We start from the raw sequence: 27791 nt of genomic DNA on the forward strand, positions 1-27791 counted from the left end.
TGTTTCACCATTAAAGAGGAATACTTCATTTTGTTACATGTTCTTACAAGTATGTAAAACTGAGAAAGCCCATGAGATAATCCTTCTTAGTCAAAATGTTTGTCCCAAAGGGATTTATAAACAATAAAGAATATCATCACAAACACGTTTTTACTAAACTTTCAGTAAACTATGCTTTTTTTACACAGATTAAGTATGTTTTCATGCAACCATATTGTAATTTTAATTATGTTCTTTTAATATTTTGCTTTATTCCTACTGGTCAGTGATGGAAAACTTTAGATCAAACCTTTCCACATCCATCCTCACTTACCAAGTTGTAAATGCCAAGCAGCAATGCTTCAATGCAACCATTACTTTGCCTATCCCTGCTGGCAGTAAGACGCAGATACACCCAGATCAACTCTGGCAAAAATTGTAATGTGAACCTCTTTAGCCGAACTTCAGAACTGCGATATAGTTCGAAGAGCTGGTGGCAAACAGGCTCCAGGAGCTGTGAAAAGGCAAAAAGGGTTATAAACTAACATTAGGCTTCCCTAACAAGGAAAAATACAATAGCAAACATAGGGGATATGCAATGCAACCATCACAGCCAGTGAAGATGTTCCTTGATGTCAAGTAAATGAATGAACCAAAATGAATTTGTATTCCTTTTAAGGAGATCTACAAGTAGTAAGTATTGTTCACAAGGGGAACAAGTAAGCAGTACTAGGAAATGAGAACACTATTCTCTAGGGCTGTCAGTATGAGAATTATTTTGTACACAGGTACTAATTAAAGGCATGTGACAGACTTGTGGCTTGAGCTATGCACACCATAAAACTTTTAATAGCACATTTGTAAGGTTTAGAAAGGTATTAAGGTTGAAGATTAGTAGCAACTTCTAATGACCAGTCTATTGACAGACATATAAATTCATTTCTTAGCAACTACTTTTTAATCTCAAACCCAACCATTATGCATTTATTCAACACAATGCCAAACCATTCTTCTGCCTGAGCTGCCTTTTGCGTTTCAAAAAAAGGCCTTTATCAAGTCAGTAAGCACAAGAAAAAACAGTCATTTTAAGAGTCTACAATGCTAAGTTGACAGCTAGAATGCATCCATAAAACTGCTAGAGAACATACAAAATAACAACAACAAAAACATGTCAAACTGTCTCTCCCCTTCCCATAACTAATCAAGTTTTTAAGACCATAGTCAAGAACTCCTAAAACACAACATGTATTCAGAGAGGAATTTTGTAGAGACTGTTCTGAGACTGTCTCAAACAATGTTTTTTCCAAGCTGTTAAGAGATGGGATGATCTGACCTAAGGAAAATGTTCATGGGGTTTGATGTCCAACAAACTGAGGTATCCATGTAACCTAAAGAGCTGCTATTTGTACAGAATAGTTACACAGTCAGAAGAAAAGAGGCCAGAATATCGTATTTGTGATATTTTCTAAACAGACATGCTTTATGCCTCTTATGTACACACACAAAAACATTAGACATCAATTTACACATATCACTTTTTAGAATAACAAAACTCCTGCATTTAACCAATATGACAGCAGTCATACTGGTGAGACAAAAAGGCATAAATATGAAATACCCAGTGCAGAGCAAAAGATCAGGGACTGTATGTATGAATCCTCTTTCAGTACACAGTCTCACTCCCCGGGGTTATGCAGGTTAAGCCTTTCAGAGAACAAGTGACACGCTTCCTAGATTTTGATGCACTCTTCAATTAATTTGTCTAGTCATCAAAATCTTAGTACCCAGAATTTCCTGTGGAATTATTGTCACTGCTTTGCTCTGCTGTATGACAAAGGACTTCTGTGGTTTGTTGTTTTTAAGAGGATGGTGCACAAGTCCCGTGCTACCAGAAGAAAGGAAGAGCCACTTCTAGAAGTGCTTAGCTTGGAAATTCAAGAAACATGCAAGGCCATAGATCTGTATGACTGTAAAACTTAACGTATACTTATTTAGACTTAGGTATTTTACTCTAGTACTTCACAGACACCCAGCATAAATTTGACAGTATCTCTATCAAGATAGCTACCTTAAGAGAGCATCAACTTTACAGTGCTGAAGAAAATGTGAACACAGTTCCAGTTCTAATACACAGTACCTTGGTCAAAGAAGCATGCTATTTTAAACCACTGGTTACATAAGCCATAACATCACATCTATGTAAAATAAAACTTTGCTAGCAGACAAATCTCGTCTTACGCAAGGCTTGGTGTAAGCACCTTGTGTAACAAGGCCTCTGATTGACAGTCTAATTATTCTAAGCTAAAAGCCTGTTTTTACAACAGAAGCAAAGGCAGACTCCACATGAGAGGGAGGGAAGAAAGCTGACACTAAGAATGCTGACACAGAATGAGCAAAGTCCAGTAATTTGGAGCACAGAGATTCTTACAAGCCATGTATGTAATATACCTTAATATGTCATTTTTTATTTGGGATCTAAGTGAAATTAAAAGCCAGGAAATCTCCTACTGCGAATGTTTTGACAGCATTGCCTTATTAGGTTCAGCAAACATTTTTTTATTTAGCATATTTATTCTAATATATTACACTTGTATAGCACCTTATGTTCTAAAGGTGCAAATGTATACTGTCTTAATATTTACTTAGTGCAAATTCCTATCTAAAAGTAACACTATTAAAAGCTTCTGTTACAGTAAGACAGTCAGATCCTCAGAGAGAGAAATGTATTCTCACTTTATGAAAAGCCTAGCACATTTCAGATGATCAAACAAAAAGTGGTTAATAAATAATTCAGAGATCACTGAATATATGTGTATGTTTGTTTTTTTTTTTTTAAATAAAGTATAAACAGAAAGATAGTGTAAAAAAAAAGAAATATGGAAATAAATACAACCACATCTGCAAGGAGATAACAGGTGTAAGATGAGCTAAACAAATATCAGAAAGTAGATACATACAGTGGCATTGCTATAAATAGCGCTTCTGTTAGATTAGAGATGACAGTCACCCAAAGCTGTTTCCTTTTTGAAGTTAGACTGACTAATACAAATCCCATTAAACAGTGGAAAAGAGTAATTTATTTTAGCTGAAGTCAGATTAGATTCTACCAGAGTTAATTCTACTTTCTTTCAAATGAAAATTTTACAAAATTAGTCTTGTAAGTGAGACCACGCTGACTAGAAACATACAGCGATATCCAGTCACTGGTACTGCAAGCATGTAGATACTGCTCATTTCTAGTAGCTTTCATATTAGTTGTGCTACAACAGCAGAAATGCTACAATAAAAATATTTTCAAAGCCACAAAGCCGCAAATTTTTCCTATCAAAATACAGTATGATCTTACTCCACCTGGAAACACAAAAACTGATACTAAAAGAAAGAATAAAATGCTTTTATTCCAACCTAATTACTTAGTTTTTCAAAAAAAAAAAAAAAAAAAAAGTCTTTTCCAATGAATTCTCTGACTGCAGATGTTAGAAGACACTGGATAAACAGAGCATTTGTCACCTGTAGTGGATACATACATGAACAGGCACACACTTTTTTTTTAATCTCAAAGATCTTTCAGTCCAATGTTAAAGTAGACTGAGTAGTGCAGCAGTCAGCCGAAAAAATACAAGCCAAAAAGACCATTACAATCATCTCTCTCTTCTAACAAACTAAAACCTGGCAAAAAGAGCTCTCCTGTTAGCTTAAAGCGCAATTAGCATAACAATTAAAATAATATTTTTACTGACTTAGATACAGTAAGTGGCAATGACATAATTTGCAAACTTCATTTTTACACCTCACAGAGATACACATGGTTTAAGGAAGTTGACTAATTAATACATTCAAAGTTTGGCTTATTTTACAAGGTTGACAAATCTTTAATATATAATATGGTATGATTCTTAAGTTAAATATAACTTGTTATAAGACATATAACAAAGATTGGAAATGCTTGTCTTTTTGATGAATTCAATCAGAGTAGAAAATAATGTGCTCATTTTAGGCTTAAGTATATTACAAAGGATGAAATTAGGTGTTATTTCAGGAGTACTAAGTCTGCCTTTGCAATGCCAAGCAATTTCCAATCTCATTTTTGTTTCAAGCCGAGCTTTCCAGGTTAAATCTAAAATAGCCACACATGAATAGTCAATATTTTAATTTCACTAGTGCATTAGCTTAAAGCTTATAGACCATTTATGTCTATAACCGTAAATCAACTCAAAAAATTATGAAACTATCTAAAACACAGTACTTCCAAAGCACTTTACTTTAGAAAGCAAACATTATGCAAAAGAAAAAAAGATTACTCAGTTAAACAAGCCACTTTTGAGCAAGATCACACTCTCCTCTTTATATAACTTGTATTCCACTCACTATCTTTATTATATTAAGAAAAACAAGGAATTCCATAAAAACTAGAAAGTAACAATGGTATTTATCTTGACAGTTTGCTTGCCTTCATTTCTTAGCTCTTAAATTGGTAGACAGCTGTCAAAAAAGAAACAATTGCTTGTTTTGGTTCTTAAACATGGTAGATCCACATTAAATGAATAATACCATTCTTACTAAGATAGTACTGTGATTCTAGCAAAATTCAAGTCTGCCTAAACAGCAGCCCCTTTCAAGAAGTTTTAAACATAGGTCAACTTAACTTTATGATTAAGTTGTACTAAAAAAATTACTTGTCCATCATGTTGAAGAATACAGCAAGTAGGCTATGGTAATGGTTTGCCATATAAGTTTTATCTTCATAAGCAAACAGTTATCTTTCTAAAAAAAAAAATAAAGCCCTATATAAAGTACTTGAAAAAAAATCTCACTTAAAGCCAAGTATTACCACAGAATTGCACAAAGTAACAAATTTATTATATACCTTTGTAAATGGTTTTTGTGTGAGGTTATACTCCTCACACACATGCAAGTTTCAAAGAAACACGACAAGGAAATACAAAATGCCTTAACAAGCAGAACTTTAAGATAGACTTCTTTGAGATACTTCAAGTATCTTATACTTGAGTTCAGAATCAGTCCCAAACAGCAACAGCAGCTTTGAGAAGCATTTGTGTGCTGTAATTTAAAAATCACCTTCAGATCCTTAAGATGCTTATTTTGCAAGTCTGGTTCTTCGCATCATAAAAAAAAAAAAAAAAAAAAAAAAAAACAACTAACAAATGCTTATTCTCAGAACAAAGGACAGCATTACATATACCTCTGACTATGTAACACACACACGATAAAGGACAACAGCAGCAAAGATGGCTTCAAGACGGGGAGAGTAACAGCAGTTTCAATACAAAGAAAAAAGGTCACTATGCAAATTATTTGTAACATTGCAGTGACGTTGACACTTACGAAGCATTACTTATTACATGAGAATTATGTAATCTTTTAAGCTAAATCATGCGTTCAGCTTTCAAAAGCAGCTGAGCTTTTATTGTATTTAGAAAAATTAAAAGCTTCCTTGGCATTATGTTTACAAATATACAAGAAATCTCGGATGATAAATCAAATATTTTGAAGCACTTTATCTAAAGCAGTTTACACAGTAGAGAGTGGTATGCTTACACAATTTATTTAGAAGTTAAAATTTAACACACCTTCCCAGAATCACACATAGTAGAAGGCAATGGAATGGAAAGCATAGTTTTACATCATGTGCAAAAGGAATTATGAATGGGGATAACAATTTTTATTGTACATGCATATTTACATCTTGGAGCCCTGGTTCCACTCTTGTTTACAGTGGTAGAAAACAAATTATTCAAACATAATACTAGTAATATGCAAAAGAAAATCTGGCTATTTTAATTGCACATAGGATTTAATAAACTGATTCTATCTTCCATTGTAATAAGCCACCAAGTAAGATGCACATAGATCTTACTAAGTTTCACTGTAAGGTCTACTTTATCTCTGATATAGCAAGTAAAATTTAGAAGACAGCATAAACTGTATTTTTGGAAACAGAGGAGGTTGTGTCTTAACAGAAAAGCATTAAAGTGAATGTCAAAATAGAAGAGAGTAAAAAGAGGGATAGTACCCAATGTTAGACCACATCAGAAAGATAACTCTTCCTTTCCATCTCCACTTTTTAATTACGTTACTTGTAGTTGTAGAAGCTCTATGAGTGTTAAACTTTATTTATTTAAGTGTCCTACCTCATTATTTGGGTCTTGAATCACTTTATAAAGAGCTGGTACCAATGTTTTTTTTCGGTGCAATGTAGCTGCATAGCTGGAAATTTGTGTTTCAGGTAATGCCTAAAGTGGGGGGGAAAAAAGGGGTGGGTTAATCTGCTAAACTGATGCTTCAAGTCTCCACAAAAGCATTCAGTCTCACCCCAATATCAAGAACAATTCCTGAAGTTGACTAAGCTTTCCAGACTTGTAACCTAGTTCATTCAGTACCAATTCTTCAGACAAACTGCATTTGGGGGCAACACAGCAACATTCAGGGCTGACTTCAAAAACAGTTTCAAATAACTTTTATAAAATCATTTGATCCAGCTTGAAATGAGGATTCTCTCTCTTCTTGATATTCCTTATTTAACAGGCACTTTTCAAAGGCTTAAATAAATTCAAGTTGATTAACCAAGAGGCGTGGATAATGCAAAATGAGCACAGACAGCACCACCAAGGAATTGCATCTGTAGAATTTGCATCCTTGGCTCCTCAACAAGTTTCGAACACCACCATGTAATGAATTTTTACATATATATGTTGCAAGGAATTAATAAATCTTAATTTAAATAACAGACTAATTTTATAACAGGTATGAAATCTAGTCTCTTCCCATTTATGCATTATCCTGTATTTCACTCAGCCTAAATATAAACAAGCAAAATAGCTGAAAATACTTCCAATTCTTCATGACAAAACAACTCATTTTAAGCAAATTATATGTAAAAACAGTCCAATATTTTATTTGATACTTTTAAAACCCCAAATATTTCTACTAAGTTTTTAAAGGCAAAATAGAGAAGTTGCTCAATCAGAAACTTAGGCAATATTATTCAGCTGTCAGTTAAATTCTGTCAGCTTGATCTACAAAGTAAGATATGTTTTAAAAATCACATTGTTATAGAAGACAAATGTTTGGTTCTACAAGAACAACTAATATAAATCAACTGCTATTAGAAATATGCATCATATATTAGGTACCAGTTGATGTATTTACATAGAGCTTTGCAAGCTTCATTCATTATAAAAACTTGAAATATAATATTTAAAATGGTACTAATGGTACAGCTATCATTCATCTTCTGAGCTCACCTTGAATTCTGACAGCCATTCTTCCACCACACCTCGTTCTGATCCTAACATTTTCTTACTTCTATAGCTTCTCTCTTACCTTTAGAAGAGAGAAAAGAAAGTAAAGAAGATTTCTGGCAGAAAAACTTAGTTTTGTAAAATCCTACCTCAATGAGAAGCTATCAACAATTTCACAGTACATTTATATAATATCCAACAACAAGAAAAGTTGCATTTCTGACAGCTTGTCCCAGTTCTAACAATGACCAAACCATTCTCTCTTCATACTCTTTTTCAAAACTACTGCATATGAATGAGGGAGGCAGAAAGCGAAGGATGCGGTGCTTCAGGTCAAAATGTACATTATTTAAGGCAAATGCATCATATATTCTTGCTCCCTTACCAAATACAGCACAAAGAAAAGACAAGTGGAGCAAAATAAATAACATCATGGAACAAACCACAAAAAACATTGTAATGACAGTTAGTTCTACATACACCTCAAAGCAAAGCGGTTTCATAATACCAGTTATTAGAAATCCTAATAGCAGAACTTTACTCCTTAAAGCTTGTTCTTAAAAGAACTGTGCAGCTTAAAAGAAACGCTTCAAAATTTAGCCCTTCTAAAAATACACTGGAATGCTCAGAAATATGCAAACAAAAAGAAACTTCGAAGGACAATTGTTAGCGTTATTTTCTGTTTTATAATATAATGATAATATTGTAACATCTTTTGAATTCTCACAAATTGCCTGCAAGCTTTCGAATCATTTCAGTCTCATCCTTATCTTCTCAGGCTTCACTTCCTTTGCATAGCTTCTCTCGTTAAAAGAACACATTCAAATATAAGATACCAAAACCTGCACTCAAAGTAATACCACCACCTGTTGAGAGACCTGTCATAAATGGCAAGCGTGTCCTAATGATATATAAGATCTCAAAAAATTAAACAGTGGGTCCAAAACACATTTAAGTATAATTTGTTTGAAAGTTAAAAATCAGTTTCTTCAGTTTGCAGCAACAGCATTATACTATTTCACTCAGGAAAAAGTGAAAAATCTAGCAAAATCTGTTCTAACTACAGGAGAAGCAGAAGACATTGAAAAACAGAAGCATGCCTTTGCCTCTTCTACAACCTTCATAGTGTCTTGTACAGGAGGGTGTGCATGTGTGTGTGTTGGCAGGAATACTAGGAAGAGCTGTTGTAATACTTATATCAGCTTACAGCAGCATCATGAAGACCTTCAGACCTAACAAGCAGCAAACTGAAAAGATGAAGAAAAATGACCTGTAACAACGACATCATACACTCAGTACACAAAATTCCCTTCCAACATTCTTTGCTGGGTGATTTATTTGACTATCCCAGTTAAATAATAAAAGAGTTCTCCCAACTCCTTTAGATTACTTTCAGTACTAAATTTCTGACAAGGTATACATACACCTTAAAAATTCTGATAGCTTACAAAAGATTTACATGAAGAAATAAGAAGAGCCTTCTTCAAGATACAAAAGAAAAGAGCAAAAAGATGAAGGTTAGCAAAATAAAAAAAAAAAAAGATACAATGTACAACCTCTGTATTTTGGAAGAAAACTATCTTGTGTGTATATATGACCTACCACAGTCTTTTGTTTGTTTTGTTTTTTAAACACTGCATTACATTCCTAATCATATAGTTAACTTCACTACAGATTTATATACAGCCAATCATACAAGTATCTTAACAGGGTTTTGAGCACTGTGTGCAATAAAGAGCCTCCTTTCAACAGTTGCTTATGGGTCACAATGAAGAGATTGAACTAAAGCTCTTACCCTGAGTATAAAGTGACAAAAAAATCTTAACAGGATTGAAGTTGTTAGGTATTCAGATGGACTTAGCTTAGATCTCCAAACTACTGGACTTCTTGCTGCTAAGAACTATGGAAAAAAAAATAGCATTACTGAAATCATTTTCCTTGCTCAAAACTATTCTTCTTAACTCTCAGACAGGAGCTTTGATCTAGTAGCCAAAGGGTAAAGGAGAGCTGGAGAAATTGTTACTCAGAACTTTCTGAGGCCTTTTAAATTCATCTGGCCACAGATCTCAACATGTAATTCTTGGGCAACCTTCCCAAAAAAGGAAAGCAATCAAGAATAGTGACCTGAAAAGATGTAAATGGAGGAGACAGCAAAATACAAGGGCTTTTTAAAGACATATTAGACACAAGAAGGTGGTGATTCTCTTACAGTTTCATCAAAAGTTTGGTTTTGACAGGACCTGCAATTAAACATCAACCTAGACAGAAACAAGACAAAAAGGGACACCCTATTTTAAGAGACACTTTGATCACATTTTTTTGCCCCCCCCTCTTTTTAAAAAATAAATAAATAAATAAATTATATGTAACAAAACTAACACACATTGTCAGGTATCTTTATCACTTTTTTCCTAAAAACTACAAAAAACTTTTCTCCCCTTTAATACAGTCACCTTTCCTTTTAGCCTGGGATGCAGAAAAAACAGAAACACTTCCAAAACCAGATGATAACAAGATAAAAGGTATTACTACTATCTGTAATTCCATAAACTCACTCATTAACTACATACAAGTAATGTGAAGAGCATCTGAAGTGCTACTATTTGCAAAATTTGTTGCAAATTTTACAGGAAAAAGGCAAGTAAACATGAAGTGAAATCTACTTTTTACAATTTTCTCTCAGGCGTGCTTTGAAAATTATTTAGGCTCAAACAGAAGTTATGGGCTTGGTATACAAGTTACACCATGGAAGTCCTGCGATGAATTTCAAATAGCCAGCCTACATGATTGAAATTCCCTGTCTGGTCTAAGAACATTTTTCTTTTGATTTCTAAAGGAAAATTTGTACTTAAGACCAGGTCAGCACCTGATAAATGGAAAAAGAATTGAAATGCAATATTAAAATTGTGTTGGGAAGCTATAGTTCATGTCATACAACTTTGTACAAATGAGACTACATATACTATTTAGTATGGCCCTTGGCAGCCAGCAAGTCATTGAGATTGGGTATAAAAATCTGCCTCAGATTTCTAAAGCATGTTTAAGTATCCTAAGAGATATCAGATTCAGAAGTAACAACATAAAATTAATTTAAATTCAAGTAGCACATGGATGGCTTACTGTAGCCGAAATATTGGTAAATAATACTTTAATATAACAAAAAACAATTAAATAGCTCTCTGCAAACAAAGGTTTCTGAAGACAAAGCTTTCAATAGAGGAGGAAAAGATATCAGTTATCAGAAAGAGACGTATATACAAGTTAATTTAAAACATTACCAGACAAGCTACTGAAGAAGTTCATATTCAGAAAAAAAAAAAAAAAAACCTACAGGAAGTGCAACATGCAACCTTACCTCTCTTTAAAGAAGTCAGTTTTCTAAAGGAGGAAGAGGAGAAATGCAGTTTTTCAGCCTGGGATGCATTTGTCAAGTCTTCAAATACTGCCCTGTTTTCTGAAAGATAAAAAGAAACACATGATCACAAATAAGGAGAAATATAGTAAAGCAAATGTAACATATGGATATCTCTTAACCTGTAAAAATATATCAAATCCACTAAAAATATAGTTAGATCCTTCCGTAACAAAGCAATTTACTGTTAAAAATACAAAAACAACAACAAACCCTCAGTATTTTAAGAGGGAAAAAAAGGGAGGGATTGCCTGCATCAAGTCCAGAAGGAAGTCTTTCCTATGTGGAAAGCCCTTACGTATTATTGACACATACTACTCCATGACTACTACAAAGGAAAACTGAAGCATTATTTCTTATGAAAAACAGCGCAAGAAAGATGCAAGATAAACAAAAATTTTCTAAAAAATTAGCCGAATCAATGTGCTGACTTCAGAGATGTCTGTTAAAAAAAAAAAAAAAAAAAGGTCCAAATCATAGTTGGAATATATTAAAGAGTCTTCCTTACTATTATTGTTAATACATATTTGTTACAGAACCAAAAATTCCAATGGCTTTGCAAAAACTCATACATTACACTACTGTCTACATTCAGGAGCAAGATCCCTTCATGCTGAGCACAAGGTAAATGGCACACAGGTGAGCCTAACCTAAGTAAACTAAAGTATTTCAGTATCTGGAGACCTCTATCAAGAAAGTGAAGTAAATGAACAACATTCAGTCATACCTAACCTGCTATCTCCAGTATCAAAACCAAAAGGTATAGATCCTGTGAAGTAACCAGGTGGAACCTTTTCAAAGCTGCAGTAAAAAGTTAGAAATCACTTTTTCTGCATATGAACCTAAGTCTTCTTGGCCCCAGAGCAAGAACCAGATATATAGCAGCAAATCAGACAAAGGAACTTTTATTTCTGTACAGTGTTCCACTGTAAACAAAAGGACTCAGCACAGATATACACAGACCTGACTGGAGCATCAGACTAAAAATTCTCTTACTTGAAATTAAATATTTTATTCACCAATTTGCAGGGTTTGGGAAATTAAATTTAAGTAAAAGATATATAATTTAAAATTGCATAGCCTCACAATGGAATGTGGGGGGTTCAAACTGCTTTACATATATAACACAATAAATAACTGTTCTTAAATCAGAGACGATCATCAGCTGTAACTCATGGCCACCCTCACCCTCCAAACAATTACTTCCATTTGGAAGACCCTGTTAAAATCTGGAGTCATGTTGCTACTCTCCTCCAGCACTGCATAAATTTCAAAAAATTATATCAGATCTCTGCGAAGTTAACTGTTTCCTTAGAGAAGCCTTGCAAGAGGGAATTAAGATTATGCTTTAAAAACAAACAAACAAACAAACCAAGCCAAAACCATACACACACACTTCTTTACACTCCAGTGAACACCAACAGGTATGAAACTACAACCCAGCTCCAAAAGGAGAACAAAATGCACGTAAAGCTACACTAAGGACTAAGTAGCATTGTATATTTTAAGTAAGAAGTATTCTTAATCTTGTAACACTACCATTCAGAGCAAGACCACAAGGAGAATACTGAGCAGGCTCACTGTTGCAGAAGCGAAGTGCTGAAGGCTATCAAGGAAAAGAAAAGTATCTGGCCAGTAAAGATCTAGATGCTTGGAATAAGAGAAGAACACTACAAATAAGTGAAATGAATGAATTTGAAGTATTGGTGTACTGGGTCTGGCTGGGATGGAGTTCAACTTTCCCTGCAGCAGCCCATACAGTGCTGTTGAGAAAGGGAGTTGGGAGAATCTTACCAAGTAGAGATAGAGCACTGATGGCATTAAACTAAGATGCTACTTAGTGTCTTTGCTAACTATGGTGTATTGTGCAAATTAAACAAAGCAAGAAACTTTGGGCCCCTTTAACAAGGTCAGTCTGCTAATAAGAGTGTGAGCCTATCTTAAGAAACTGGTGGCAACTGGTCCTGCAGATAGACAAGAGCCAAGGAGCAACTGAGTCTGTGCAAAGAGGTCAACTAGTGGTGATGAGGAAGAGTCATCAGTCTTCATCCTTATGACCCCCGACGACCACCACCAGGATACACTGCACAAGCACAGATGGGAGGAGTTTATGGAAATGACTCCTTAGAACTAATTTTAAGACAAAGCAGGGACCAGTTATGAATATGTACAGGCATATTGTGAAACTTCATCATATGTAACTCTTTACTGCATATAACCAAGGCAAGTTGCCGCGTCAGGCATGCACAACTTTGGTGGGGTTACCCCCTGTGCTGCCCAGCACTGAATAAACATACCTACTTTACAGTCTTACTGGCTGTGGAGTCCGTTGTCCACAAGTCACTGTGCTCTGCACTTGTAGCTAGAACAGCACTGGTATCACACCAGTGTTGTTTATTGCTGAGCAGTGCTGGCGCAGCACCAAGACTCCTTCCAAAGCCCCCCAAAGCCAACAGGCTGGGGGTGGGCAAGAGGTGGGGAGGGGACATCACCAGGGTAGCTGACCCAAACCACCCAAAGGGATGCATCTCTACCACGTGGTGTCACACCCAGCAGTAAGAGGGAGGAAAGAGGAATGAGGTTCTCGTTACAAAGACACCTATCCTCCCGAACAACCTCTCCATGTATTGAGGCCCTGCTTCCCAGGACATGGCCAAATACCACTCCCTGATGGGAAGTAGAGAAAACTAGTTGTTTTTCTTCCCTCTGTGTTTCCACGCAGCCTTTGTTTGTTTTCCCCCACAAACACGCATTCCTTCTTTTCCCTTTAATTAAATTATCCTTATCTCAACCCGTGAGCCTTCCCCCCCCCCCCCCCCCCCCCACCTCTTTCAAGCACACTTTCTCCCCCTGCCCTTCTTTTTTGGGGGGAGGAGTGAGTGTGAGACAGCAGCTGTGCTGGGTTTTAGCTTCCCAGCAGGTTAAAATCACCATAATCTATAATTCTCTTGAGTTAGAATTTTGTCTGGCATATCTGAAGAAACCATGAAAATTCCAAGAGGTGAGAAAACTCAGAAAAGCCTTACTGTAAATGTTCTCAGTGTCCCGATGTTACTATCACAGTAAGTAAAAAACAGTATTCTAATGGCATAGCACCTAAGAAATGAACTTACAGAAAACCCACGTATAGCTTGTGGTCAAACAAGTCAACTCACAGTTGACTTGTTAAAAATTGAATTTGCGTTGGTGTCAAACTTCAGGTGCAACCTCATATTACAGTTAAGGTCACCTAGCGGCTATCTACCATGAAAAGGAAAAGTCCACCTTCCCCACCAGTATCCCACATATTTCTGTCCCAATGTCTGGGCCATGCATCTGACCTTCAAGCAAACTCCATTTTGGGACCTCTTCTAGTGTAAGCCAGCTTCAGCATCAAGGCTGTAACTGCAGCATAGGAAAGCAGATGTCTAAAAAGCAATTGCTGAAGGGCAGAGCTTGTGCTATGCCCTGGAAGAATACTGACAGAAACAAAACCCAGTGCAATGTCTTATTGTATATGATCGAGTAAGATTTTACTCATCCCTGAAGAACATTGTGTAGTGCTTTTTGTCTATTTACTTACCTTAGGAGAATGAGGGAAAACAGCTTTACACAACAGATCTTTTTGTGCCAACTCTACTGTATGATCCATCCACTTTCATTCAATGAAGATTTCCTATGAGTGGCTGCCTATATAAATACAGCTGTTCTGATACTTTCAGAATATTTTTGTCAGCACGTACATTAAAGACCAAGAGCATAAACTATATCCCAGGATGAAAAGCACCTTAAGTGCCACTCTTGCACCACATTTACAGAAAAATGTAAACACAAACTATTTGTTTCTCGAAGGGTATATTTCAGTCCTCCTGAAAGCCTTTTCCAGAAGTTAAGGCCTGCTTTGCTCATGTGGCTTAAAAAGGATGTAGGCAAGCAGCTCTGCTTTATCATTTCAGAAGTAGTCCACACCTATTTCAGCTAAGATTGCTTTCCTAGTTCAGCTTTAGGACAAGTCAACTCTTCCCTTCAAATTATCCACCTGGATGTTAGAAACATTTTTCAGGACTTGCACAAACACTCAAGTTAGTCAGGACATGGATTACAGCACTGACTCCCTATGTAAGCACTTCCCAAAAGCTCAGTGCCCAGTGTCTGCGCCCACCCTGGAGCCTAAGCTCCCTGGTGGAGCGGCAGACACTTCACCAGGCTGCACCCGACATACTTGGACACTGTCTAGAGAGAAACATAAGCAGAACAACTGTGTGACTATCTCTGCTGACATGCAGACTTGCACTGGGATTTTCACGTGAGCATCTATAAAGCACACCTCTTGCTTACATTCACTGCCTGGTTTGCTGTGCCCCAATTAATCTTCGGAGAAAAATAAATTCATCAGGTACCACAGGGGTGTCTCTCTAAAACAAACTGGTTCAACAGCATTAAATCCTGTTCATATTTATTCTAAGTTGAAACAGCCTCAACTAAGAATATCAAATTTCATTTACAGAGTGTTCATGTCTGTCTCAAAGCAAACAGGGCATATAACAGATTTCTCATGTTTATTTTAAAGACTATTTTTTCCCTACTATCACTCAAAAGTTCTTATGCAGGAACCATAATAACTAAACAAATTTAGTTATTAGTAGCAGAAATAACTAAATATACTCAAATATTTTGACATAAGGACTGATTGTTCAGATTCCTTAAATACCACGCAAGCAAGCAAATTTAAAATCGTATTAAAGCACTGAACAATAGAGTTCTAGATGGGAGCACAGTCTCTCAATGTTAAAACCAAGTACAAAAAAAATAATTACTGAAAAAATTCCCATAAGAGCACTTAAAATCACCTTCATCATGTTATCCTGAACTGGTTCATTTGGTAAAACATAGCAGAATATGAGACATATAGCTGATGAATCATTAGACCTGAAATATTTACATTTAACAATAAAGCTACAAAATGCTGCTCTCAAAGGAAATCACAGCCTTGCATTGTACTTCTGCCGATTAAAGTTGAGATCTAAACAGAATTTTACCAAGCAAAAGGATTCTCCAAACTACCTCATGGTATGCACAAATAATTTAAAAATATGAAACCACAGGTTTCCCATTTTGAAGACTCCACTCATTTATCATTTTCTATTATTTTATTTGAAAATATCAACATCTGTAATAAAATGTATTACTGTAATACATTACTGAAACAATAAAATGTTAAACTTGGGTAACTATCCAAGAATTTTTGAACTCTACAACACTATATATGTGAGAAAGGATTTATTCAACTTCTCATCTGAGAGCATGTGCTTCACTTACATTTGAAATGTATTTACAGCCAGTACTCTTTTATTATTACTTAGCAGGCTACATTTAAATTACTAACCAAGACCAATTTGCAACAGAAAAACAATTAGCCAAATAATCAGAGCCAATACTGGCAAAAGAGAAATAACAAGCTATTACAGTGGGGATTTAAAAAAAAAAAAAAAAAAAAAAAAAAGTGCTACCAGTTAGATATTAATAATTGTTGACACCTAAGAAGATGTGACTATTCAAGTATGCAGTGTTTGGGGGCTTTGTTGTTGTTTAATTTATTTATTTTAAAGGATCTAGGATTTTAGGCTTCCAAACAAAGGGTGCAGTGGGATGCAGTTACATAAACAGGACACACATTTCAAGAACAAGTCTACTTTTTTGCCATTATATACTTACTAGATGTCACAATTCACGTAATATAACTGAGTCACAGCTGCACAATGAATAACAAAGTTGTAAATTCTGACTTCAAAGTCGATGACAAGAGTATTACGCATTTAAAATCTGGACAAGGGAGAAATCTCAACAATAAGAACAAAGGTTTAAGTGCCATGATGTCTCTCCACTATCACTCCTGCAAGAGAACCTCACTGTCTGACAGTAGGTCTAAAAGAACAGAAACACAAGTATCAATACAGCTTGTTCTTCCAAGTTATGTATACACCCTTCTCATATCTACAATTCATTATTGAACACGGAAAGAAGTGTATTTAAAGAAAGACTTTTCCCTGCTTCATCTGTAAAAAAAATTAGCATGGAAAGCAGCAAGAAAGGATCTTTCACCTAAATCAACATTCTATTCCTTTGATCCAGAATGTTCTTAGGTTCATAGTAAGAACTCTTGGTTTAATATAATTAATACTCTGGGAAGAAAAAGAAAGAAAAAGACATGACAAAGTGGTTGGAACTACATGGGAAACATCCTCCCCTCTCCCGCCACCCCACTACAAGACTGTAAACAAACTCTAGAGAAATGGAACTGGGCAACATGTTGACAAGTGCAGAAAACAGAAAGCAATTTGAACTTCTCACATTGAGTTATTCCTGAATGCAGAGTTTTAAAAGACTGAATGGAAAAAGACTGGATAATGCATTCAACCACTTAATGAAAACATCTGCTAAGGAATTTATAAGCTGCCAGAAAAGGAATAGAGGTTTTTAACAGCACAGAAGCAGCGCAAAGTAGTTCTGAAAATATGTAAGCAGAGCATACAAAATTGATAGCATGCTCTTATTTGAAATACTGGCCCACATTTGATTCAAATATCCTGAAAGAAAATATGTATCAGGCAGAAAAGCATTTCAGAGGCAAGTAATGAGGGTAATGATAGTGAAAAATATCTTCTAACCTTAGATTAAACATATAGGAGTCATTTTCACAATTCAAAGGAAAAAAAAGAACTGCATGCCTTAAAAGAGCTTAATTGCAAGTGGTAGGGAAGGTAGAATAGAATTCCGTAACAGAATAATACAAAATAAAACATTAAAATATAACACGGTAGAAACGTTAGACTCCCGTATACTGTTCCTTATAGTAAGAGCAGGACTCACCACTTCATGAGGGCAATACGAAAAGATTTATATACATATTTAGAATACCTGTTCTACATTATTATTATTTTTTTCGAACAAGAAGAATAAAGCAGAAATCTTAATGGCGTAAGCTAGTACTTAACTGATATGCTTCACAAAACACTCTCCTAGGAGCATTTCCTTCCTTATTTGCTCCGAATATAAGCATAAGTATTTTCATCCTGCTGCAATCGGATTGCATGCTAGACTATATTAAATAGCTATGTTATGCTCTGATTTCCACACTGGAAAAGGGATTGACTCTTAGGCTGGTTTGATCCCCATAGGAAACAAGACTAGTTTTTATATAATGAAGGTATGAAATGCAAACATGAGAATGTTCAATTTTGGTAACCACAGGCTTATATGAAAAAAGTTCATAGACTACTTCTGGTATTGATTTAAAAGTATATGCATAATCATAATAAACACATCACTGATAGCATTACAATCCCATTCTATCCATCTACATAAATACATTCTATAGCAATCATCTTTAATATACACATATATGCTGCCATTTTGATAAAGGCATCAAAAATAAATTCAAAAACTGTTGTCATCAACAAATCAGAACCACGACCACAACCTGGTATTAGAAACAGGTACACTCAATCTGTCAGAACTGTCCTGGCCATAACAAGTGGCAGAGGGAAGCAGAAACTTCTGCAAGGCATAAAACTGACAATGACAGAAAGAAAGAAAATATTCTCTTGACAGTTATTAATTTAAACCACCAGTTCAAACCTTCTTTTTAAGAAAAAAATGGAGTTGGAAGAGGGACTCTTTCTAGGCAATTTAATTGCCAGCTTAAGCAGACATACATTCCAACATTAAAATACAAATACTGACATATTTATTCTACACGTGGGATTTAGATTGCAAGCCTTATTAGACAAGCCTTAGTCACGCAAAACACTCAGCTAAGACGTTAGTTCCATGCCCAGTTTGACTCGCTAGTGGTAACCAGGCTAAAAAGAATTGCTTTTCAGATACAAGCAACAAAGAAAGTTACATGGAAATGATGTAAGGCAGCCCTTCCACAGTAAAGCCAAAGATTGACAATACTCTTTCAAACTTTTATGATACCATACATCCACAGGGTGAGATGTTTCTTGTGACAAGGGTCAAATAAATTTCAGCTTCTGTCAAAAAAGGTATAAAGGACAGACACATCCCATCTGTCCCCAAAAGCCTCCAAGTCATTCTAAGACCTAAACCATCTACTCTGTGCCTTTTAAAGCACCGGAAATCTGTGCTGCCAAGCCCTCTATCAATAATTATAACACTGAAATTGTGCTTTGCAGGTGCAAAATTTCGGTAGCATGCTGAAAGCCAAACAATTAGGGCAGTGTGAATGAAAATATGAAACTGAAAAGACAGGCTTTTTTATATCACAGTGTTTTTTTTTTTAAATAAAGGATTATAAAGCTAACATTTTCACTGCATTGCACAGAGCAATTGTGTAAAGCTGAAGTCAGGTGAATTTTTTCCAGAGGAAAAAATTAAGTCCTACTTGTCTCACAGAGTCTAAGGACTTGGAAACAGTCACAGCCATACCTTGTACATTTGTAGCTAAATCTCTTAGGAGTTCATGCAATGAATGTAGCAGAAAAAGAGAAGAGTTAAGACAACTTATACATGTCTCTTTCCACGTCCTAAGTACTCCCTCTGCTTTACCTATGGGATTTTGGTGACAACAATGTATTAAAGGAGTTATCCTGCAGCCTTAAATACAGCAGCACATGCATTAATTATTTTATCATGAAGACTGTACACACACACACACACACGTATGTTATATCACCCACATGGCGACTAGCCATAGAAATGTTACCTTATACATTCTCTCAGCACCAGTTTCCTTAGAAGCAACTTCATACAGTCATCCTACCCTAAACCGAAAGCATTCTCTTGTCAGGATCCTGTGCAATAACCCATCCTACACTAAACAATACAGGCTTTCCTCCCTTTCCATTACTTCATATGTAATAACTCTTACTATGCTAGTTTGTCTGCAACTCATTAGTTTCTTCACTTACGAAAACATTTCCATGCAAACTACTTTTTGTGTAACCCTACCTCTCCTAAGCAACTTCTTGGTACAGAGTTTTGGTTCATGAAGTAAATTAAATCAAGGAAGACTTTGCTACAAGATAGGAAACACACGGTAAAAAATGTAGTCTGAGAAAGCTGTATGTATAACAGCAGGCTTACACTTGCAAAACCACAGTTACGGGACACTCAGTACTAAGTACTAAAAATGAGCAATTATCAGTTAAATCTCGAGACAGAGTTTCTTTAGGAACAAAAAACAAAACAAAAAGAAAAAACCTCAACACACACTTTAGAACCATGCTGCAAACATTATGCTGAAACAGATAGCAATCTTGCCCAGAAAGAAAAGAAACATGCAGAAACAGTTCTAGAAATATGAACTTGTTTCTATGCAGCTTCCCATTTTTGAGCCATGACATCCTCCCTTGACAGAAACTAATGTTATGAGAATAGCCATCAAAAATGAAGTGCTCTATCAATTTCAAACCATTAAGATACCAGCATACATTTCTTGCTGCAATGTCTGCCTCCAACTGCAATTCACCTGAACTAGAATTTAGCTTATACATTCATGAATTAATTTACCTATTCTTCTTTCCTCTACCCTAAAAATTCCCAAAGAGAGCTGACACAAAGAATCCTGTCATTACCTGTGCTGAAAGATTCTATTATTTCCAACTGCAGATGGTAAAGTTTTCAGCTCTATGAAGCAGAACTTAAGTAAATGAAGCTGAGGTGTCAGATTCTCCCCCCATCATTACACTTACCTACACATATCCAGAAACTCTTAAACAAGTGAATACAAATTTATTTCAATTATAACTAAGATAATGTATAATTTAAATAATAGCATTATGGCATTAAGAAAACAAAATTCCAACGTACAGTTTCAAAATGCCAGTTAATCGTTCCTAAGCATTGGGATATGTTCCTTTATTGCATGATCACGTTAAGTTTCTTACGTGTGACTCAGATACATCATTCGCACTTAGGATGTAAGGTTTTGAGGGATAAAATTCATTCTGATTGATGTTCTGGTCTTGCTTTTCCATTAGAAATTCCTAGACTTCAAAAAAGCAAACTGAACAAGCAACATACAGTTACATGAAATGTTACTGATCTCAACACTGCTCATCAAGGTAACAACTTCATTACAGCACTGACATCTTCCCCTTGACCCAATGGATTACATGAGACAATCAAAACCTGCATGTAGACTATGAAGAGGACTTCAGACACACACACAGGCTGCTTGCTCTTCTCAGGTGGAGCAGCATAGCATCAACAATCCAGAAATGCAAGATATGCTTCAGCTTTCAGACAAAACTGCTCAGAGTATAGCCACCTTGTATTTGTTTTCTGAATGTTAGAGAGAGGGTCTAAGAACTGCAAAGAACAATCCCCCAGGATGAGAAGAAAAATACTGTTCTTTTGTATTGGAATCAGACCAATCTCATTTTATGAAACAAAATCCACAAGTGATAAGTAAGATATGTTCCTGATCATCTTAATTCTGGACAACACAGATCCATCAAGAGCTACCTCAACATGAACTATCCACTCAATTGACCCAATTCATTAAGGTAACTGTCCTGTATAAATTGATGCTAGTGACCAAACCTATTAACTTCAACAGGATTCCTCCAGAGCTGAAGGCTATATGGTCTTTGATGGACTCTCTCTTTCATGGAAACCAGGCAAAGAAATAGTGCCTCTAAAAAAAAGCACAGACCGTTGTAATCACCTGAAAGAAATTCTCATTAAACTCTGAAATTCAGCTTACTATGGTCTGGCATTCTGTGGCCTATCCAATGGAATTATAAACTCTGTGAAGCAACTGTATGAGAATTAAAACACTAGTAAATGTAAACCAGTTCAAGTTTCCTCTTTTGCTTTAGTATGAGTTTAATTATTAATCTTCACTGTTCAATAGTTAAACACAATGCACAGTGTTTACACCATCGTTATTCTTTTACTCTTAAACTAATGTTAAAAAAGGATAGAGATTGACTGGTTCTAGGAAAGAACTGGTTAATATTTTTAGTGTGATATGGCTTATTTTTCATATATATTTTTAAATAGTGAGGAGCACTAAGTTCCTAGCATACTGGGACTTTGTTTGTTTGTTTTATTTGTTTATTTAACCAGAAATGTAAGTCTTTTTTTTCTGGGGCATTTTTTTATATACAGTCTCTTCAGCAATATAATCTAGACCTAGCACAAATAATTTACATCAACCAGCCCTCTGTTAGGCAACACTTTCTTCAATGCTTTTCTTTTACCTTAGCTGTAGATCAATACGGGGTGGGAGTTAGGATTGCCACAACTTTTTCTGATGAAACACTAAGCAGTTCAAGCAGTTAAGAGTGTGATTTCAACTGAAACAACCCCATTGCCCACATCAGCCACTGGTGAATTCCGTAAAGGAGCAGATGGGAAAAAGAGAGAAAGAGGAGTAGGAGAGAGGGATTAAGTGCATCCTGCAATTTTCATGAACATTTTCTACACATAGCCTAAATAAAATTAAAAGGCTTTGCCAAATAGTGTCCTAGTGTACATTCAGAAGGCAGTAGTCTTCCGAGATTGCCACAAATTAGATTTAACAGCACTGAAAATTCATGCAGCTAGCTTCTGAGTAACCTTCCTTCTGTTTATGGTTGGTGTGGAAGGAGGAATGGAATTTCCTTACAAGTTGTCAATTTTACAGCGTTCTAGGTTTTCAAATATATTTTCATGCACCCATAAAACACAAAAGCAGGAATGACCACTGAGGACTCAAAGTTCTAAAATTCAGCCATTTTTACATAACCTCACCCATACACAGGGAAGCCCTGGAGTTTTGTTTGTAATACTAAATAGTTCTGCTAAAAACTGTCTTCAAAAGCAATGGTAGAATTATGTTTTTTCTTCCCTCAAGTCTTCCTGAGTAAATCCACCTCTGGAAAAAGACCAGAGATAGCCTTAAATGCAGACACGTCAAAGAGTTATACTACTACTTTTTGAAACATTAAGCAAAAGGGTCTTTAACAAATTCTATATAGCATGTCCACTTAAAATATAAACTTATCCACATGAAATATACTCAACATACACAGTTTCCTTGTTCTTCTACTGGTAAGTCATGCTGCCCATCTAGATAACATTTCTGACCTTACACTTTTTTTTTTTTTTTAATTATATTGGCAATACAGCAAATTTGGTTTATCCCCTTCAAATACATCAGAAAAAAAAATTAATCAATGCATATTTTTAATTAAACAGCCTTTTAAATATATCACTGTTCCATATCCATATGGAATTGTGCTGATAGGAATAGTGAGTGCATACTGAAGTGCAAGCACCAGGCACATGAGATTTTTACATTATACGTTTCTGCTGCAAGGAATATACTCCTCTAATACCCTTCATACATCATGATTCACAAAATAGGCACAGACTGTCTTTCAAAGGCAACTCAGAAGTTTTAGGAACACTGAGGTTATTGGCATGCAGACAATGTACCTGCACAGCATTGAGCAACCTCTTGAAAAGGTTGATAAGATGCACACACCAACAAGAAGTCCAACTCACATAGTCCAAGTGTGAGTATTTCAGTGTGTGAGAACACTGTTCTGAACAAAATACAAATCCATACCCAGTACCCTGGTACTTATAATTATGTACACACTTGTACTCAATATGATTACGCAATAATCATTTCTTATCAGTGAGCAGTAGGAGTTTCATACTTGGGGCAGAAAAAAATCCTTATGCGTTTTGTCTTATTTTCCAGCTATTCAACTGGCATAATAAGAAGACTTTTGTAGCTATATTTTAATGATTTTGTTTCCTAATCAGTCTTGTGTCACTTGAGTAACTAAAACCAATAAATAAAGATCCTAACTTCAAACAATTTCAAGCAATAAAGAAGAAAATGCTAAAACTTTTTTCATTTTTCATAGATGCAAGGCAAATGCCCACAGAGACAGTTTTCTAATAGCAATATTCCATATTTCAGGAAGTTATACAGTCTGCATTCACATAGACAAATTATAATCATCACAATCTTACAAATCAATTCAAAGCCAACACATTATACAGCATTCCAATAATAGTTATTTTATTGCTATTTCTGTGAACTATTGGGAAATTCTGCTTTAGTAAAGACAAAAGATGCAGGAAAAAATACTTTTGCCTATCAAACCCTACCTGTTGGAACATGAATTTGAAATACCTCAAAACTTGCTAAAGCTGAAAACTCTTTAAGGTGTGATTAAGGTTTCCTAACCAGCATAATAATGTTGATTTATCTGTCCTTCCTCCCTCCCACATCTCACAAAAAATCAAAAAACTTGTATTAAAATAAACTATCAAATACAATGTCTGGTATGTTATCATCATGGAAGCATTATTAGAAGCAGTTGACTGTCATACCCACGCATATCTCCACTAGCCAAATGTGGTAACATACCTACAAAACGTTTTGGTAAAAGGACAAGCAGCAGTGCTAAAGAAGTTCTTTTCCAGCAGCTGGCAAAAAAAGGAAAGCTGTATTCTCAATGATCTATAGATCATTTTAAAGCTTTCTGCAGCACACTTTAAATCTTAATTTATTACATGAAATAAACATCGAGAGGCATCTTAATCTTTACACAAGTTTCTTTGAACTTTCTTCTACTTTTCTCACATTAAGTCATGCTGTCTTTAGCACTGATCAGTATCCTCAAGTCTGAGAAAAAGGGCACAGAGGAAACAAGCCAAACACAACCTTTGCACATTTGATTAATATACATTGCTAAATAAAGATGGGGACAAGGGCGAGGAGGTGGAGGGACGACAACACCCTGTGACAATCAGCACAATACTTGATTACACAATTTCAGCAGCATCAGTGCCAATTAGTACTGCCCATTGACCCCTAACTCAGTCTGGAATACATCCACAAACCTTAACCTGATTAGGAATTTGTGCACAACTGTGAAATTCCATAGTTGCACATTTTTTTCTCTGCTCTAGCATCATGAGTTTTACTCAAGATAAACACTGAAGTGGCTAGGAAAAAAAATACAGTTAATTTATATAAATTATTATGGAATTTACAGGAGTATTTCCAACAGTTCTGTGTTTGTTTGGTTGGCTTTTGTTTTTAAATTCAAGAGATTTTATTTGAGCTAACTTGGCAAGTTAAAAATCAGGCATAAAATGCCAATACTTTAACTTCAATTAAGAAGGAAATTGGTGCAGTAGTTTTAGATTTTTCCATATTAACTCTGAAAAATAACTGCTAAAAAAACATAGTAGACCTGTTGCTAGCAAGGATTTAACATACACAGAACTTTAAAAAAAAAAAAAAAAAAAAGCACTCTCTCACAGTAAAGAGTTCAGTGCAGTGACACCTGCATGTCCCAAAAGCATCTGCTCTCTTCCATGGCTGAAGCAACTAACAAACCAACAAAGTTTCATTTCTGCACGTACAAAGAATGACTGCATATTTTTACCACTGATACAGAAAAACAGACTTTCTCTGATATTAGCAGTTATGCTCACTAGGACTACTATGAATATTCCTAGTTCACTCAATACCCTCGCAAGAAAGTCAAATGACTTTCTTAGTCATTTCTCAAACCTGTCCTTTGGACGTTAAACTGTGCCTAAACCATTCACATTGCAGTAATCAGCTGAAGAGGCTGGGCTAACAGTCAGGGCAAGTTATTTTGAAGTCTGTATTTGCTCTCTCAAGTTCTAACACTCTTCATGGTGAGAAGATAAAGAAAATCTTGTTTTAAAGGAAGAATTGCTGTCACAGAACAACTATGAAATTAAACAGCTTAGAAATACAGTTTAATAAACACTTAGCTTAAATTACTTTGTTATTTCAGGTATTTCTTCTTTCATTCAGCTTAGCTTCCACTCCAAGATGCTCAGCTCTACTTGTTTTTCTACAGGTAATACTTAATTGTTTAAGAGACTTTATTGCTTAAGAGACTTGCATGAAGTTCTTGCTACTCTGACAAGGCAGAGATTAGTGCTGCAGTCTATTGCAGTTCATTAAGCTATGAGAATGGCTTGCATGAAACCTTACAAAGACAGACAGCACCTCATTCTGTTATCTTCCAAAAAAATTACCAGAAATGTAGTTTAATAAATTCTAGAAACTTAGGATGTCACTATTTGAAACTAATGCACAGATATTGACATTGACAAGATCAAGTTATCACCACATATCATGGTTTCTCTATTGCTAATTATGTGTCCATTCTATTTCACAATTGTAATCTAAAAGAAGCTTTTGAAGCCCGGCAATTTTGACTAAGATCTGCGCCAAGAACAAGACGCAAAAAAAAAACAACTCCACGCACATAAGGAACTAGTCATTTTTCCATTCCAGATCAAAACTCCCCTTGGTCTCCTGTGTTCATATTTAGCTCATGATGTTGCAGCTCAACTGAATGTCTTTAGAAAAGCAATGGAAAGTTCTCCACTGTTACCCATACAGAGGAATAGGAACTTTTTCTAGAATAAATCCTTCATCAGCATGCTTTACATTTTATGTAAAAGGGCACATTATTATTACTTAAAAGATTCCTCAATCACTTCTTGTGTAATTTTATTGAAGTAAATGGATTTTTACCAACCATCTGTTTATCTCATTGCTGTTATTAGAATATTAAGAATTTGAAAATGTATTAACTTACCTTCCCCTTACCCTTGTACTATTACTGTTATACTATATACTTTCTAAATCAGGTTTTCTACCTTGTGGCCCTATTCCAAATCAGAACAGAGGCAAACATGCAGAGGGGCTGGTCTCCAGCTTCTTCTAAAGCTCAGGGTATTCTCAAAACTGAAGGAGACAGAAAGAAGAAACAGATACCAGAACTCTCAGAAACAGTATGCACATGCCAACCCATCTGAACAAAAAGGAAACAAATTTCTTTCACTCCTTACAGATACAGACTAGTTCCCCTCACCTCTAATATATGCCAAGGCAGGGCAGAAGGGAAGACAACCCCAGACACAACTACTAAATAGAGAGAATGGGAAGAGAAAAAAAAAATAAACCCCAAAGTACCAGCACTGCCCTGTACGAACCAGCAAACTAGTCATACAGCCTGTATAAATGTCCATATCATACATCTCACTTAAAGATACTTCAGTGGAACAGTAACATAACTATTTAAAGAACTCACAAACCACACAGAATGTAGACACCCATAAAGACCTAGCCATTCCAGTTTACTGAAGAATCACAGTAAAATAAAAAATATAATAAATTTAGCTACATTACTCCGATTACACACAAGAATATAGACTTAGCATTTCTGGACTGCAAAAATCAGTTATTTTCTAACTCTAATCACTCTAATCAGTCATTATCTAACTCTGTATTGTGTAAGTACTCTGCCCTGCAGAGAGAACCCCCAAACCATGCAGAAAGAACAAATTCTTGGAAGAGAGTTTTAACAGGTTTTAACTGCTCCATCAACTTCCATCAGGTCTTGTGCTGAACAGCATTATGTAGCCAGGGAATTTGACAATTCCCAGTATTCCGTACTGGGAGAAAAATAAAGTTCAACACTTTGCAATATACATTTTAGTCCACTACCCAGTGCAATCTTCCAAATATCTCTGGTTCTCCATATTCCAGTCAAAAGTAAACTAATACTTTTGAACCATAGCATACATACTGCTCTACAGAATAATACCAAGAGGTCAAGGCAGCAGAACTGACATAAGCAGTGGCCAACAGGAGCAAGCCACACTGCCTGCAGAGCAGAAATCAAAGAAAAAACAAAAAGGTGACTTGACACTAACCCTTGTTTTACAGATCACCTGAATTGTGACTCCTGGTTAAATTTCTATTTAAGTAGATAGCTAAGTCAGTTTTATTCCCCGAAGCATTTTCAAATTGAATCTAGATGAGAAACACACAACTTTAGAGGAAAAGGACATCTCATAGCAGCAGAGTAACAAACACTGTAACAGAGTTCAGCCTAATATACCAGAAGGGTGCATTATACCTAGATCACACTACAATAGCACAAAATAAAAATATGCAAATTAGTTTAAAAGTAGCTCCATGGTTTATTAAACAAATATGTTCCATAACTACATAATTTATTACTCCTAAGACACAATATACGAACATAAATGCCATACAATAAACATCTGTAACATACCTTTTCTAAGTTTTTTGGCTCCAAGGAAAACTGAATACATAAAGAATTTGG

At 35.5% G+C, this 27791-nt stretch overlaps 1 protein-coding gene across 5 annotated transcripts in view; it reads right to left on the reverse strand.

Moving 5' to 3' along the window:
• The window catches only part of HYCC2 (hyccin PI4KA lipid kinase complex subunit 2), a 59454-nt gene that overhangs the window by 26803 nt on the left and 4860 nt on the right, over positions 1–27791 (reverse strand). For all 5 annotated transcript variants that reach the window (XM_068686660.1, XM_068686658.1, XM_068686659.1 and 2 more), the window contains 4 exons: positions 10592–10695; positions 7245–7318; positions 6132–6233; positions 314–493 (listed from right to left, as the gene is read on the reverse strand). In XM_068686660.1, coding sequence (XP_068542761.1) covers positions 314–493; positions 6132–6233; positions 7245–7295 — 333 coding nt within the window. In that variant the 5' untranslated portion in view covers positions 7296–7318; positions 10592–10695. The remainder of the gene's footprint in view (positions 1–313; positions 494–6131; positions 6234–7244; positions 7319–10591; positions 10696–27791) is intronic.

The sequence above is a fragment of the Anas acuta genome, chromosome 6 (assembly GCF_963932015.1).
Source record: "Anas acuta chromosome 6, bAnaAcu1.1, whole genome shotgun sequence".
In the NCBI taxonomy this organism is placed as follows: Eukaryota; Metazoa; Chordata; class Aves; order Anseriformes; family Anatidae; genus Anas; species Anas acuta.